General features: G+C 42.4%; 2 protein-coding genes across 2 annotated transcripts in view; one reads left to right on the forward strand and one right to left on the reverse strand.

Annotated features, from left to right (window-relative positions):
- LOC135474022 (CD109 antigen-like) overlaps positions 1–4,126 on the forward strand; it is a 79,597-nt gene extending 75,471 nt beyond the window's left edge. Inside the window, exons 31-35 of the mRNA XM_064754003.1 lie at positions 1,671–1,780; positions 2,364–2,511; positions 2,855–2,957; positions 3,244–3,326; positions 4,042–4,126. Coding sequence (XP_064610073.1) covers positions 1,671–1,780; positions 2,364–2,511; positions 2,855–2,957; positions 3,244–3,326; positions 4,042–4,047 — 450 coding nt within the window. The 3' untranslated portion in view covers positions 4,048–4,126. The remainder of the gene's footprint in view (positions 1–1,670; positions 1,781–2,363; positions 2,512–2,854; positions 2,958–3,243; positions 3,327–4,041) is intronic.
- Positions 4,127–5,560: 1,434 nt separating this feature from the next.
- LOC135473939 (ORC ubiquitin ligase 1-like) lies at positions 5,561–17,417 on the reverse strand. The gene is made up of 6 exons (XM_064753895.1): positions 17,327–17,417; positions 16,193–16,328; positions 14,607–14,701; positions 10,542–10,757; positions 9,801–9,889; positions 5,561–8,732 (listed from the first exon to the last, which is right to left on the reverse strand). Exons 1-6 carry the CDS (start codon positions 17,408–17,410, stop codon positions 6,452–6,454), a joined length of 2,901 nt encoding a protein of 966 aa, XP_064609965.1. The 5' UTR covers positions 17,411–17,417; the 3' UTR covers positions 5,561–6,451.
- Between the last annotated feature and the right edge of the window lie 143 nt (positions 17,418–17,560).

Raw genomic sequence — 17,560 nt, forward strand, 5'->3', positions numbered from 1 at the left:
TAACTTCCAAACTTTCTAAGCGGACAGGGTTCACTAAGATACAGTGATCCTTACTAAAATATCCATGGGTCCACAACAGTTTAACTACCTGCTCTATCCAAATGCTATACTAAACCAGTGTCTCACCAACACTACACACATCTGCATTACAGCTAAATCCTACTGAGTGTACATTCAGTTATCTCAAAAAAATGAACATGTAGGCCTACAGTATACATGTTAACAATAAATGCATCATTATGCAATACAATGAATTGTATAGTCTCTTAATTTGAAATAATCATCAAATATTTGCACAAAATTACCTCACTGCTCATCATGCAGACTGATCAAATCTTCAAAGGCAGGCAGAATAATGCTGGTTACAGCTACAAGAGAACAAAAATGGCATCATGAATGGCACACATATTTTCACAGTGTAGCGGTTTTTTTACAATGTACTCAGTAACATTACATAAAACCATATGTGACTAGTTCCACGCTTACAGGGAACTAGTGTAACCAGCAATAGCAATTAAGTCAGCAAATTAAGAAAAGAAGTTTAATTCACTATGACACTATGGTAGTAGACAATGAAGCAAATGCAGGGTGTCGACTATTGACAGCGTTCTGATTCCCTGCACAGTCACAGCAATGGTAGCGTGTTCAAACACTCACAAAACCCCCAGCAGGTCTAGACCACCTGTAAATTTAACAAATACTTCCAGGTCAGTCTCAGCTCATGCTATATTTACCGCTACATAATTCTTGGATCTACGCATTCATGACATTTTACAAGATTTCCCGCCGTCAACAACACCTTTACAAGAGCAAACAAGTTCCAAACAACATTATCGCTCTCTCACTACACTTTGTCAATGAAATCCGATAATGACTCGCACCATGAACAGGTCATTTCAAATATTACAATGGTGTTTAGAGCTAGACAAACTTGAAACACTAAGAAAATAACAAAACAACAAACCTTCAAACAGCAATCCGCAATATTGAATCGGCATCTTCCACGCGCACATGACCGGCACGGATAGCACAGTTGGTGAAGCGTCCGCTTCGGGACCGGTAAATCCAGGATCAATCCTTGATCGAGTCACACCTAAGAGTTTAAAAGAGGAAGTTGTAACTTCCTCGCTTGGCGTTCATCATGAAGGGGATAGTGGAACGACTGGTTGACCCGTATCAGTAAAATGGCTCGGGCGGGTCGGCTTACTTGCCTTCGGTAAGTCGTCTCAGTGAAGCAGCACTAAATAAAAGAGCGGTGGAAATCCGTCCTGCAACAAGGAGGCACATTACACGTACATGCACCCTAGTGATTCCTTCGTCGTCATATGACTGAAAAATTGTTGAGTACGACGTTAAACCCCACTCACTCACTCACTCCACGCGCACATGTAAGAAGGGGAGGTAACTCCACATAATCATTGTGACTGCCTGTCTCATACAGGATAGAAATAAGAAAGTATTCATGAAGGGGAATTTGTTTCTGTGCAAGACTGAATAATGTACTGTATTTGCTTATAAATGGTCTACGGTGGCACCTAGAAAACAGAGAGACGCGGGACACCTGGTTCACATCCTCGGATCAGTCATTTTTAAATGTCATTTCCCGATATACTGATTTCAAAATCCAGAAACAATCTTTCGCCTTGCTATCCGATTTGCTGTTTATGTAGGTGTCTGTAGACTACCACGTGGAGCAGGACGACACGGCGCCGTCGTTTGACGTACAGGTTAAGCTTTTACACGAAACCATGCACTCTGTCACCATCCAAGCATGCGCTCAGTAAGTGTAACATTAGGCCTAACTTGTTTTCATTCAGTAGAGTTACACACTAATGTTGTAGAAGAAAACATTGCCATCTTGGAAGCTGTTCATGTTAATGGTGTCTATCGTCAATATTAATTATAACTGTCCAGAGCGAAACTTTTGCACACAATGATTTTCATTTACACAAAGTCGTCTCTGAAAACCTTAACTTTCTTGTTTTTAAGAGTATTATGGCTCTTAAGAATTAGTCCGGAAGCCGGTTAACGCCGTCATTGTACAGTCACTTCGCAGTATCGTTCCATAGCCTCGCAGTGTCGTTTCATCGCCTAGCAGTCTCGTTCCATCGCTGCGCCGTATCGTTCCATCGCCTCCAGTATCATTCCATTGCTTCGCACTATCGTTCCGTCGCGATCGCAGTATCGTTCCATCACCCGACGATCAAACAATAGTATGATGGTATGATGACGGCCTTAACGGACTTCCACAGATTTAACCTACACTTCATGCTGCACACAACAATGAGTGCGATGGTTGTTGCTACAGTTCACCGCCTAAAGCAGTGACTTTGATGGCTACTGTTTTCTCCCTTGATGATTAGGTGGCTACAAGAAGGTTCTAGTGGAATGGCGGTGGAGGAAATTGGCATCCCCACGGGCTTCCAGGCTGACAGAGATAACATCACCCTGGTGGATGGTCTGAAACGGATAGAAACCTCAGACAAAAAGCTCCTCCTCTACTTTGACGAGGTACCGTGTACAAGTACTGTATATCGGCATATATCCGTATGGAGGTATTTGTGGATGGAAAAACGGCAGCCCAACTAAATATTTAAAAAAATTAAACTAAGTATGTTTTACTGAAAACTGTGTAAGGCTTTGAGAGATGGGCATATCTAACCATGAAACCCACGAGGTGAGTGCCCAAAGCCGGCCTTGAACATCGAATTCGAAGATTTTCATTGTACGTGGGCCCTTGCTACGTGGTCGAGAATGCAGTGCCTTAATAAAACCTAAATGATGTTGAACGGGACATGACACCTTAAGAAATCAACCAAAGATATATGTATTGGCACATGGTTTATCCAATCAGATCTCGACGACACCCACGTGCATAACGGTCAGAGCGGACAGAACAGCGCTTGTGGCGAAAAGTAAACCGGCAGCCGTGAGGATCTACGATTACTATGAACCCGGTAACTTATACCCCTGTATCGTTTTAACGCCATGCCTTATGATGTGATGGAAATCATAATTGTAGCTTTACTCTCATGGGTATTGACTGAATTTGATAAACCGATGCACTTGGCAAATATGTCTTTCTTTAATATGGAAGTCACATATCTGAAAGTTACACTTGATGTTGTAGCACCTTACGTGTAAAAGAAAAGTACTCAACAACCGAAAAATGCATAGAAAAAGCTTTATACGTAATTACATTTAAGGAGATCTTAAATATGTCTCATAAACTGTGCTTTGTAGACAACCAGAAGACGGTATTCTATCAGTCCCATGTGCTAGAGGGGGCCTCTATATGTGATGTGTGCGGAGCAGACTGTGGATGTGTACGAATTATGACATTTGTTTGCTCTTTATATGTATATTTATATTTCCCTTAAACCATAAACTAATGGTATATTTGTGGTTGAGCGGTTCATGGTTGGTTGACAGGTTCATTTGTTGTTGACAGGTTCATTTGTTGTTGACAGGTTCAAAGGTGGTTGAAAGGTTCATTTGTGGTTGACAGATTCATTTGTTCATGGGCCCATGGGTGGTTGGCACGTTTATGGACTGTTGACAGGCTCATGGGTGGTTGACTGGTTCATGGGTTGTTGACTTGTTCATGGGTTGTTGGCTTGTTCATGGATGGCTGACAGGTTAATGGACTGTAGACAGGCTCATGGGTGATTGGCAGGTTCATGGGTTGTTGACAAGTTTGTGGGTAGTTGACTGGTTCCTGAGTGGTTGACTGGATCATGGGTGGTTGACAGGTTTATGGACTGTTGACAGGCCCATGGGTGATTGGCAGGTTCATGGGTGGTTGACAGGTGCAGTTGAAATCGGACAGCGCACAGAGGAAACCCCCATGCCTTACCAAATAACTAATCAGTTTAACCTACAAGTACAAAATAACGTCAACTTAGCGAAAGTATATCAGTGGTCATTAAGTAGCTTAAAGGCTTGTTCGCCTGTGCTAGAATAATGACTTCAACCACTTACCATAACCCATTGAAGAATGACATTGTACTGTACATTTACAACATACTTTCACATTTTCAGAACTAACCCATTAATGGCCAAGGTGACCGCTTCCAGAAACTAATTATCATGTACGTGGTGTAAAATTAAAGAAAATTATTTGTGTGAAGTTGAGCATTTAGCTTCGTTTGTTTATCCCATCTGGTCTCTGCGTCAAAGGTATAGTTTGATCGTCCTAAACACATGACTCACGAGGTGTGGATTATACTCTGGCATTGCACGGGAAATTTTAAGATTCCCTGACTCTCACTGTTAGGGGGTTTGGTGGCAATACGCGGTCGACAGCGCAAGTATGGCCGACGGCCGTAATGTGGCTGATTGCCCTAGTGTGGCTGAATGAGCTAATGTGGCTGAATGCGCTAGTGTGGCCAGTTGCACTGGTGTGGCCGATTGCACTGGTGTGGCCGACGGCGCTAGCGTGGTTGATTGCGCTAAAGTGACTCATTGCGCTGGTGGGCGACGGCACTGGTGTCGACGATTGCGCTAGTGTGGCCGACGGCGTTGATGTGGCCGGCTGTGCTAGTGTGGCTGCTTGCGACAGTGTGGCTGATTGCGCTAATGTGGCGGATTGCGCAATCTCACGATCGTCCATGACCACTGACTTCCACCAATATGGTGTGCATGTCTCTAGGTGGGAAAGTTCCTAAATAACTTGCCAAAGACAGATGTTTTACCTCGTACACTGCAGGTTTATTCATCCATAAAAGTGACCGCCACCGTATAGGAAAGTACTGCGACAATCATTCTATGAATCTATCAATCAGTTCAACCATGGAGGCATACATAGATTTCTATCGGAAATCAGAAGCTCCGAAAACCGAATCTGCTGCATGACAGAGGTATAACAAAGAAAAAAAGGTCTTTCCTCGGCATCCAAAATGTGTGTCTGAAACCCTCCGATATGTGGCAACCCCTAAACCAGAGTGAGAAGAATTTGAGTGTCTGGATGGTTTTGCACTGATTCATTCGTCAGACAGGAGAATCATGTCTGATAAATACTGGACTGGATGGCCTTGACATAGATTTGCGCGAGAATACGGGAATGTGAGAATATAATTAACTGTGGCAGTCTATGTGTTGTAACATGCTGCATCACTGTAGCATAATTCCGGAGAACGGTGACAATTTCAAGTTCAGTCATATTTCAAGTTCATATTGGGCAACAGCTGGGAATAGCACTAAAGGCAGGATAAAGACAACATACTGCAAGCCTGTGTTGCTGAGTGTTTAGCGCACTAGCGCAGCACAATGACTAGAGCCTCCCACTAAAGGGCTGAGTTCAAGTCCAGCTCATGCTGCCAGCCCCCTGCAGATGGTCGTTGGTTTTCCACGGGATCTGTTCGGTTTCCTGCCGCCATTATACTCGCCGCCATCGTACACACACATGCACGTGAAATATTCTTGAGTGTGGCGTAAAACACGTTCTACCTTACTGGTCTTAATGCACTGCTATATTCATGAAAAGGCAAACGTAATAAAATACTGTTTAATTCTTATAACGTATACAGAACTGTTATGGACGAAAACGTTTCTATCACAGGTAAATAACACTTCCTACAAACAGCATAAGATTTAAATTTCTTATTTAAAACAAATACATTCTTAAAAAAAATACAATGAACATTAACAAATTATATAATATTTTAGATATAGACATCACCTTGTCTTCGCAGTAATAAGGACAGGTTGTAAGGAAGACTCAGTTCTTGTACAATATGATAATTACTGCATAACAGAAACACGACTACACTGTAATGCCAGTTATTCAGATTGTATGATAGGACTTCTGAAGATTTCTGTTGATTACCAGACACCACGTCGTTGTAATCAGAAAGCCTTTCAAGTGACGACATTTATTCTCATGTTGGGTCACAGCAAGAATTATCATATTTTGCATTAACCGTCTGGCAGAGCTAACCAGTCATAAGCGTCCATACTAACAGCTGGTGATAATGGACTTGCACTGGCTCATAACAGAGTGCTGCCTTGCCTTCGTGCAAAGGATGGGGAAATACAGCACAGACGCGGCCATAACTGCAGCGACTTCATAAGCTGAAAGCCAAGGTTCCATAGAAAAACATAAAGTTCCAATGCATGGACGCTTGGGTATCACTCGTTTCTACCCTGATACCTCGACGTGCCAGGCTAATTGGTTTATACTTTAACATAATTCTTTTATGCGTTAAAATGGCGGTTAGGATCTCGTTCTTTGTGCGCTTTAACAAAGGACAAAAATAACACACAATTATCTCTTTCTAAATCAAAAGGTCGGGTAATTTAAAGCAAACTAATAGGTTTTAAAATAATCTCCAATGAAGAAAATCCTTGAGGGTGCACCAAAACGTAAAACATTAAATGAAATATTTAGAAATTAAATTCTTTATTAGGTACAAAGTATGTTCTTAAATATTATGCTCCACAGGTTATGAAACTAAAAACTAAGTTTGGATGATTTAACAGGACTGAAGGACATATCTGTGTCGTCAGTATCGGTCTCAAACAGCCGTTTCTTTGGCTCTGGGAGAAAAGACCCGTCCAACGTTGACACGTTTGAATTCATAGAAGAGTTTGAAACGTAACTATAATTGTTGACTTTTTCTGAATGCAAATGACTTGACATTGGATGGGTTGACCCACTAGATATTATAGATTGAGAAAAGGAGACACTGGATTGTTCTGGTGCGGGATAACTGTTTGACTTAGCCAAGCCAGTCTGGTTTGTCCAATTCGAAAACCCTGCTTGCCCAGAACCCCTTGGCTGGAAACCATTGGTCGAATCATTGCTTTGACCATACAAGATACCGCTGCTAACAGGCACAGCTGATGTGTACGATAAAGGGGCTAAAGAAGTCGCTCCTGGTATATTGCTGATTGGGGGAGGTAAAGTCAAGGAGACTGTTGTGAAGCTCGGAAGATGACTTCCACTTGTGAAAGGTAATGCATTTAGGGAACTCAGTCCACCTGATGCAGATGGTAACGGTGGAGCAATGGCAGATGGTAACGGTGGGGCAATGGCGGATAGTGAATACGAGGAAGTTGATGTGATGTGGGGCTCACCAATACCAGAGATGATAGCGCCAATCTGTGTGATAGCAGGGTAAGATGTTTGTCTAGGGACATGTGAGTTAGAGGCACGGTGTGCTGCTAGAGTCTGTTCCAATTTCCACAGTGAGGAGGTCAGCGAGTCGGTGCTCTTATTATTTGTCACGACAGACTGGCTGAGGGCAGATGTGGAGTCAAATGTGCCAGGCTGTGAGCTGCTGTCGATGGCTCCATGACACCTGTACACAGCATGGTTCACAGATGACGTGGATGGCTTTGACAAGGACTGAGAGAGAAGAAACGTTGCTGAATCCATGGAAGACTTGTGCCCAGGAGCAGAAGGTTGAGTAAACTGGGGAGTAGACCTCAGCACCTGGGAAACCACACTACCAGTTATACTGGTTTTATCACCAGTGAGCAGTGCACAAGAAACACCAGCTGTGGTGCTCTCAGAGGACAGGTGTCTGTCAGTGGTAACTCTGTCTACTCCAGAGGCGGTATAATCACCTCTTAGACTGCTCCCAAATGATGAGGACGATTGGAGAGAAGTCGGTTTGTAACTGTCCAGTGATGCCGACAGACAACTTCTGGGGTCGACTGAGGATAAACCAGTGCTTCTTTGATCAGACATGTGGGAGCTGACGATGTGTCCAACATGATTTGAGGAGAAAGTTTGATCGGAGAGTTCTGATGGTATCGTTTGGAAGTCATTTCTCGATGAAGCCAAGCTTTTGTTAGTTTGTTTTATGGATTTATTCTTAGTAGCTTTAACAACTGGTGACGGCTGTTCCAGAGGGGAATCTGCAGAGGGTTCTCCTCTTGCTCCTCCTCCCAAGGAATTTCGTTCTTGAACTTTCCGTTCAGCCATACTAAACAGTTTCATGCAGTCCCTGAGTTCAGGAGTAACAGAAATGTCTAATTCGTCCAGCTCATTTTCAATATCTAGAGTATCATTTAAATCTTTTGACGATGATCTAATACCTTGCTCGGAGCTAGACTTGACAGACTCTTTTGCAGTGTTCGCCTTTCTTTCGGTAGAATATTTCTCTTCAGGCACATACTTAACAATTTCTTGTTGCTTCCGTTGGTTATCCGTAGCAAATTCTGCTGATGAAGATACCACAGTGCTTGGGGTAGTTTCCTTTGATTCTGGATCGTCTGTAGAGGACTGAGAAAATGGGCTAGGCATCTCAAGGTCAAAAGAGGACATTTTAGAATTAGGAGGGGTGTCTTCAGGCAGAGCAAAGCTCACCTTCTTAGAACCTTTAGTTGGAGAATTGAAAGGTTTTGTTGAATCTTTGCTATCGTTGTTGACTAGAATACCACTCACACTTTTTGTTTCAAGAATTTTAGCTGTGTGTCTGCTCAAGCTCTCACCAGATGGCTGTGCAACAACAACAGCCCTCTTTACATCATCATAATCCATGAACAATTTTTTCTTGTGACTTTGCTTTTCTACAGGTTTTGCCTGGAGTTCATCTGATGGCTGTTTTGGTTTACTATCTGAGCTCTTTCCTTCCTCGCTTTCAGTTCCTCTCAATTCAGAGAGCTCTTCCTCCAGTTCCTCGATGTAACCATCACTCTTCTGAAGAGCCTTGTTCAACTGGTGCACCTCTTTCTCATATGAGTCAATCTGCGACTGAAGAGCTGCCACAGTAGAGCGACCATACCTAAATGTATGAACAACACAGAGAAGATAAACTTCTACATTACTGATGAAGAGTGTATACGTTGGAAGTACATTGACAATGATTAGGCATACTGCAAGTGTGTATGTTGGAAGTACACTGACAATGATTAGGCATACTGCAGGTGTATACATTGGAAGTACACTGACAATAATTAGGCATACTGCAGGTGTATACGTTGGAAGTACACTGACAATGATTAGGCATACTGCAGGTGTATACTTTGGAAGTAAACTGACAATGATTAGGCATACTGCAGGTGTATACGTTGGAAGTACACTGACAATGATTAGGCATACTGCAGGCACTCCAGTTTCCTCCATACATAGACCTCACTGCCATCTACACGTGTTAAATGCTTAAATACAGTGTAAATCACCTTTATTAAATAAATAAATATTATTATACATTACAATAGGTTTGCTGGTGAAACCAGAACACGTGTGCAAGTCAAGCCTCTGTACATGTATCTGGAACCTTCTCCTGCTATGCCTTTTGCATATTTTTGTTTAAACAGAACAGCATTATTGTTGTGAAGACTTCAACCTGAACATCTTGCCCTTCAAAGTATTATGAAGTATATAGTTTGCATCCAAAATTACGTCTTCTGTGTGTAAAATACGAGTGTTAGAAAACCATTCCAACAATCCATTACAGAGACAAACCTGTGGGGTGACCTGCTGCATATCTCCATCCTCAATCGTTGATTCTCCCTAACCAACAATCCATTACAGAGACAAACCTGTGGGGTGACCTGCTGCATATCTCCATCCTCAGTCGTTGATTCTCCCTAACCAACAATCCATTACAGAGACAAACCTGTGGGGTGACCTGCTGCATATCTCCATCCTCAGTCGTTGATTCTCCCTAACCAACAATCCATTACAGAGACAAACCTGTGGGGTGACCTGCTGCATATCTCCATCCTCAGTCGTTGATTCTCCCTAACCAACAATCCATTACAGAGACAAACCTGTGGGGTGACCTGCTGCATATCTCCATCCTCAGTCGTTGATTCTCCCTAACCAACAATCCATTACAGAGACAAACCTGTGGGGTGACCTGCTGCATATCTCCATCCTCAATCGTTGATTCTCCCTAACCAACAAATCATTCTCCTCCTTCAATTCTTCATTGGCCTACAAAGACATCATTTACTGAATAATTTTACACTGTGGCACACAATGATTATCTAACCCTAAACCCTCAACAATATTCAAGTTTGACTACATAGCTGAAATATGAAATCAGTCATACTGTGCCACATGACCGTCCTGTACTTGGAGCAATGTTGGATCCCGGAGAGCCATTTTATCGTCATACTGTACAATAGCAGTTAAGGCAGGCAATTTTATATGCTAAAGAATTTGGGGGTGCTGCAGTGTGCATGGTTTGCTCGCCGCATTTCAAAAACTTACAGAGGACCACTCCAGGCCAGCTGAAACTGTAAGTGTATCAAGGTCGTCCAATGCGGATTTTCAATACAACATGGACTTGTGTCATGTACAAAACACTTCACAATGACCCAATAGAATTTAAACACATACAGGACACACCTGCATCTGAGCATGTGATTGTCTAGGGCTGTCTGGTGATAAAAGCCAAAAGATATTTTCAAGAACAGTGAGCAGTGTTCCATCAAAAGTCAAATCACCTAGATGTCAGTCTAATTATTACAGTCAGAGAGTGTATAAATGGCAAGTCTGAACAGTGTGTACGGTTCAAACAGTCGCAGGAGCTACTTACATCATTGAATATGCCAAAAACATACACAAAATATTTAGCAATGACCTTTTTGAACTTGTTGACTTCTTGCTTGACTTTTTCATACTGTTTGTTGGCATCTTCAAATTTTTTAGTAATCACTGCTAAAGCATCAATGTCTGGCTCTTTTATCTGAGGCACCGCATAGTTTTTCGCAGAAGCCTTAATTTCCAACTGTTGTTGTAAGGCTGTGTTTTCAACCTTGAGGGCTTCCATCTTTGCCTGTGTGCGGGACAACTCTAACTGTAAGCAGAAAACAAAAATGTAAACCAATCACTGACTCAAAAACTTCATCAACTTTTTTGCTGATGACAAGTGACTGAGTTCATGCTTTACAGCTTATCAGCACACGTACTGGTGGTTCACATTTGGTGAGCAATCATTTCTAGGAATGAATATGTCTATCTTCAGGTTTAGAAAAAATCCTCATATTATCCAAAACCCTGCATAAGAGCGAAGTACAGAGACATCAGACAGGGATGAGCAACAAACCCAGGCTTTTATACTGAGTGTGGTACCAAGTCACAAGGTAGCCTATTACCTGGGATGTGGTAACTCATGCTACAACCCAGCCTACTATCAGAGGTGTGGTAACTCATGCTACAACCCAGCCTACTATCAGAGGTGTGGTAATTCATGCTACAACCCAGCCTACTGTCAGAGGTCTGGTAACTCATGCTACAACCCAGCCTACTATCAGGGGTGTAATAACTTAAGCTACAACCCAGCCTACTATCAGAGGTGAGGTAACTCATGCTACAACCCAGCCTACTATCAGGGGTGGGGTCTCATGCTACAACTCAGCCTACTAGCAGGGGTGTGATAACTCAAGCTACAACCCAGCCTACTATCAGAGGTATGGTAACTCATGCTACAACCCAGCCTACTATTAGGGGTGGGGTAAGTCATGCTACAACCCAGCCTACTACCAGAGGTGTGGTAACTGATGCTACAACCCACCCTACTATCTTGGGTACGGTAACTAATGCTACAACCCAGCCTACTATCAGAGGTGAGGTAACTCATGCTACAACCCAGCCTACTATCAGGGGTGGGGTAACTCATGCTACAACCCTGCCTACTATCAGGGGTGGGGTAACTCATTCTACAACTCAGCCTACTTTCAGGGGTTCGGTAACTTATGCTACAACGCAGCCTACTATCAGAGGTGTGGTAAGTGATGCTACAACCCACCCTACTATCTTGGGTAAGGTACCTCATGCTACAACCCAGGCTTCTATCAGAGGTGTGGTAACTCATGCCACAACTCAGCCTACTATCAGGGGTGTGATAACTCAAGCTACAACCCAGCCTACTATCAGGGGTGGGGTAACTCAAGTTACAACCATGCCTACTATCAGGGGTGCAGTAACTCATGCTACAACCCTGCCTACTATCAGAGGTCTGGTAATTCATGGAACAACCCAGCCTACTATCTTGGGTGGAGTAACTCATGCTACAGCCCAGCCTACTATCAGGGGTGAGGTAACTCATGATACAACTCAGCCTACTATCAGGGGTGTGATAACTCAAGTTACAACCCAGCCTACCATCATAGGTGTGGTAACTCATGCTACAACCCTGCCTACTATCTTGGGTGGGGTAACTCATGCTACAACCCTGCCTAATATCAGGGGTGCAGTAACTCATGCTACAACCCAGCCTACTAGCAGGGGTGCAGTAACTCATGCTACAACCCAGCCTACTAGCAGGGGTGAGGTAACTCATGCTACAGCCCAGCCTACTATCAGGGGTGAGGTAACTCATGCTACAACTCAGCCTACTATCAGGGGTGTGATAACTCAAGTTACAACCCAGCCTACTATCATAGGTGTGGTAACTCATGCTACAACCCACCCTATTATCTTGGGTGGGGTAACTCATGCTACAACCCTGCCTACTATCAGGGATGTGGTAACTCATGCAAGAACCTAGCATACTATCAGAGGTGTGGTAACTCATGCCACAACCCAGCCTACTATCTTGGGTGGGGTAACTCAAGCTACAACCCTGCCTACTATCAGGGATGTGGTAACTCATGCAAGAACCTAGCATACTATCAGAGGTGTGGTAACTCATGCCACAACCCAGCCTACTATCTTGGGTGGGGTAACTCAAGCTACAACCCTGCCTACTATCATAGATGTGGTAACTCATGCAAGAACCTAGCATACTATCAGAGGTGTGGTAACTCATGCTACAACCCAGCCTACTATCATAGGTGTGGTAACTCATGCCACAACCCAGCCTACTATCTTGGGTGGGGTAACTCATGCTACAACCCTGCCTACTATCATAGATGTGGTAACTCATGCAAGAACCTAGCATACTATCAGAGGTGTGGTAACTCATGCTACAACCCAGCCTACTATTAGGGGTGGGGTAACTCATGCTACAACCCAGCCTACTATCATAGATGTGGTAACTCAAGCTATAAACCAGCCTACTACCATGGAAGTGGTAACCCAAGCTAGAAACCAGCATATCATGATGGATGTGGTAACTCAATCTACAAACCAGCATATCATCATGGATGTGGTAACTCAAGCTACAAACCAGCATATCGTCATGGATGTGGTAACCCAAGCTACAAACCAGCATATCAACATGGATGTGGTAACCCAAGCTACAAACCAGCATATCATCATGGATGTGGTAACTCAAGCTACAAACCAGCATATCATCATGGATGTGGTAACTCAAGCTACAAACCAGCATATCAACATGGATGTGGTAACTCAAGCTACAAATCAGCATATTGTCATGGATGTGGTAACCCAAGCTACAAACCAGCATATCATGATGGATATGGTAACCCAAGCTACAAACCAGCATATCATCATGGATGTGGTAACCCAAGCTACAAACCAGCATATCATGATGGATGTGGTAACTCAAGCTATAAACCAGTATATCAGCATGGATGTGGTAACTCAAGCTACAAATCAGCATACTGTCATGGATGTGGTAACCCAAGCTACAAACCAGCATATCATCATGGATGTGGTAACTCAAGCTATAAACCAGCATATCATCATGGATGTGGTAACTCAAGCTACAAACCAGCATATCATGATGGATGTGGTAACTCAAGCTACAAACCAGCATATCATCATGGATGTGGTAACTCAAGCTACAAACCAGCATATCATCATGGATGTGGTAACTCAAGCTACAAACCAGTATATCCTCATGGATGTGGTAACTCAAGCTACAAACCAGCATATCAACATGGATGTGGTAACTCAAGCTACAAATCAGCATACTGTCATGGATGTGGTAACCCAAGCTACAAACCAGCATATCATGATGGATGTGGTAACTCAATCTACAAACCAGCATATCATCATGGATGTGGTAAACCAAGCTACAAACCAGCATATCATGATGGATGTGGTAACTCAAGCTACAAACCAGCATATCATCATGGATGTGGTAACTCAAGCTACAAACCAGCATATCCTCATGGATGTGGTAACTCAAGCTACAAATCAGCATATCATCATGGATGTGGTAACTCAAGCTACAAACCAGCATATCATCATGGATGTGGTAACCCAAGCTACAAACCAGCATATCAACATGGATGTGGTAACTTAAGCTACAAACCAGCATATCATCATGGATGTGGTAAACCAAGCTACAAACCAGCATATCAACATGGATGTGGTAACTCAAGCTACAAACCAGCATATCATGATGGATGTGGTAACTCAAGCTACAAACCAGCATATCCTCATGGATGTGGTAACCCAAGCTACAAGCCAGCATATCATCATGGATGTGGTAAACCAAGCTACAAACCAGCATATCAACATGGATGTGGTAACTCAAGCTACAAACCAACATATCAACATGGATGTGGTAACTCAAGCTACAAACCAGCATATCCTCATGGATATGGTAACAAACCAGGATATCAACATGGATGTGGTAACTCAAGCTACAAACCAACATATCAACATGGATGTGGTAACTCAAGCTACAAACCAGCATATCCTCATGGATGTGGTAACCCAAGCTACAAACCAGGCTATTACCAGAGGCATAGTAAGTCAGGCTAAGACTAGTACACAGATGTGAACATTTTACCTCATAGTCTTTAAACAGCATCTCAAACCTGGCTCTCCTCAACTCAGCTGTGTTCATACTTCCCCTGTCTTCTTCATCTACCATGCTGACACCACCTGTAACACACAAGTGGTCAACATTAGAAATGCTTGTCAAGTCTACACCTCACAGCGCTACTCCTCCATTCTTTGGCACACGTAGAGATGAACTGAAGGGATAAATATACATTGAAAAGGAACTCTGAAATGAAGAAAAATCTCAGCCATAAAACCACAAAATTTTTAAGTGTATTTTACATCTTTTAATAACCACCCTATTTTATGCATATTTTCCATCAACAGCTCCCCATTCTGACTCCACAGTCCACACTGTGGTTTTGACAGCTATCACTGTTGATGCCATGATTTCAGGCTACTTAATTCCGGGTAGACCGCTGGGGCTTTAGGAAACCTGCATTGTTTTAAGCAAAGAAGAAAAAGGTGAGACGCCATTTGGCTTTTACGACACATCTTAAACTGTATATTAAGAAACAAAAATCAAACATTTTGTGTATCCTATTAATTCATGTACAAATAAGTGTAGGATATTAAGTTCCTATACTGGGGGCCCCCGTGGCTCAATTGGTTGGCACACTAGTGCAGCGTAATGACCCACGAGTCTCTCACCAATCCAGTCGCTGTGAGTTAAAGTCCAGCTCATGCTGGCTTCCTCTCCGGCCGTACGTGGGAATGTCTGCCAGAAACCTGCGGATGGTCGTGCGTTTCCCCCGGGCTCTGCCTGGTTTCCACCCACCATAATGCTGGCCGCCGTTGTATAAGTAAAATATTCTTGAGTACGGCATAAAACACTAATCAAATAAAATAAATAAATAAAAAATAAATTAAGTTCCTATAAATACATATCATACCTCATTCTCAGCCATGTTGTGGCTTCTTTTAGCATATGGTTGAATAGTAGCCCCTTTGTTGGATGATTCTCTTCTTCAATATTTGTATTTGAATATCATACCCTTCACTAAGGACTAGAAGTGCAATCAATTTGTACATCTAAATTCACCCAACTTATTTGAGCCTTGTTATCAGGTTTGTGGTAGTTGTATTGAAGCAGTGAAGATGGGAGGATATCTAAACAGATCATATGCAGCCTTCAAATCAGTGATCTTTATGTCCACAAATCATGAATTACAGCCCTGTACTCTCAGCTATACACACACTACAATTCAGACGGGCTAAATCTTTAAATTTGGCAGAATTAGCATAAGCCAAAATGCTTCCACAGGTGTGAATGAAAATTTCATGGTAACACATGAAAGGTTAACTGCATCACACACAGGTGTCCCCCAGGAAAGATATCAGTATTACAGATTACACACAAGGCAATGTACTGCCCTAAAGCAAAACTGATGTAACCTCCAGGTGACACCGTTCAGCCATTCTCCATTTATTCACATGCCTGACACGTGTAGTGATAAATTGCAGCTGAACCTCAAATCACCTGTACCTGTCTTCACTCGTGACACACACTATACATCTTCAATACAAGAATTGCTGAGTCATACTCTTCATTCAATGCCGAGTAACGCACAATCAACCCATTGTCAGGATTACCTCGTATTTCCCTGCATGGGTTCTCATCATCAATCGGAGTGCGACAAGCTGGGCATTGTTTGTTCCTCTCCAGCCACACTTCCATGCATGAGGAGCAGAAGACATGGTTGTTGGGACAGAGTAATGGGTGTTTAACCTATAAAAAACAAGAGAGTTCCTAACATACTAGTGTAACAGTGCTGAATACAGGCTACACTATTAAAATGGCAAAGCGCCAAAGGTTTATTCTATAAGTTATTGGCTGATTCATAACATGCAAACAATTCATGTGGTAACAATTTATTTTATTTTACTGTTTTGACTTCACTGTATTCCATCGTTGAAAGGAATAGATTGCCAAACATGCATGCAAATATTGCAAAAAGACGTCAGTTATTGATCTTGTTGCTTCATTTTTTCAAGGTAAAATAAGAAATTTTTTCAAACATGAATCTGTCCTCCAATGTTATCCAATGTCAAAAACACAAAATAGCTAGAAAGCTAGAAAGCCATGCAAGGACAGGATTATACTAGCTGTACCCTTGAGTGGTTCCCTACTGCATACAGACCACTTGATCTCAGAATTCCCCCTGCTCTTCCCATCATGGTCAGTATGCAATCTTACAATTCACTAGTTCTTGGTTATTAAACTGACAGAGAGATGAAAACCAGGTGGAAAAGAAACCGAAGATATATTAAATATATGATTCTCATACCTACACACAATATGATGCAACTTTGTTCAAGTCAGTTAAAATCAGAAGTTATAGGGAGAAACTGACAAAAAAATCTTTGGGTACAACAACTGCATGCAGATAACGATTTCTGATTTGCTACGGTTCAACAAAGTTACATATCCTTCTTGAAACAATGTATGCAGTGAATTCTTCAGCTGAAATGAAAATGACACTTGACATTATGAAAGGAAGAAAATGAAAGTTATGTTTACATCACCTGTTCCCCATGCACAAGTGACAGACCCGTCCTGACATGTTGAGACTGCCAGGTGTACATTCGGGACCTCTTACCGACTGCAGAGGATATACAAAGAAGGGTTGGAGAGGAGCATTAGGTATTCAAAGAGGAAAAAAATAAAAGGTTTGGTAGCAAGCAAGGTTAGAGGGTATAAAGCCCGTATCAATCATCTATACACACCTTTCCCAAACAAATTTGACAAGAAATAGGCAAAGTAAAGGCGATAGTACTTGATCGCTGAGCATTGTTTACGTTTACCGCCATGGCACGATCGCACACTCTGCGCCTGTCACAACATAGGACAATTATAAAGATATTCTTACGCCGTTATACCGGCTCATAATTTTTTGTCGGCACGTTATCAATTAAGTCCTTAATTCTCAAGAATAAATAAAACATTTTTCTATTTTAACT

The sequence above is a fragment of the Liolophura sinensis genome, chromosome 8 (assembly GCF_032854445.1).
Source record: "Liolophura sinensis isolate JHLJ2023 chromosome 8, CUHK_Ljap_v2, whole genome shotgun sequence".
Taxonomy (NCBI): Eukaryota; Metazoa; Mollusca; class Polyplacophora; order Chitonida; family Chitonidae; genus Liolophura; species Liolophura sinensis.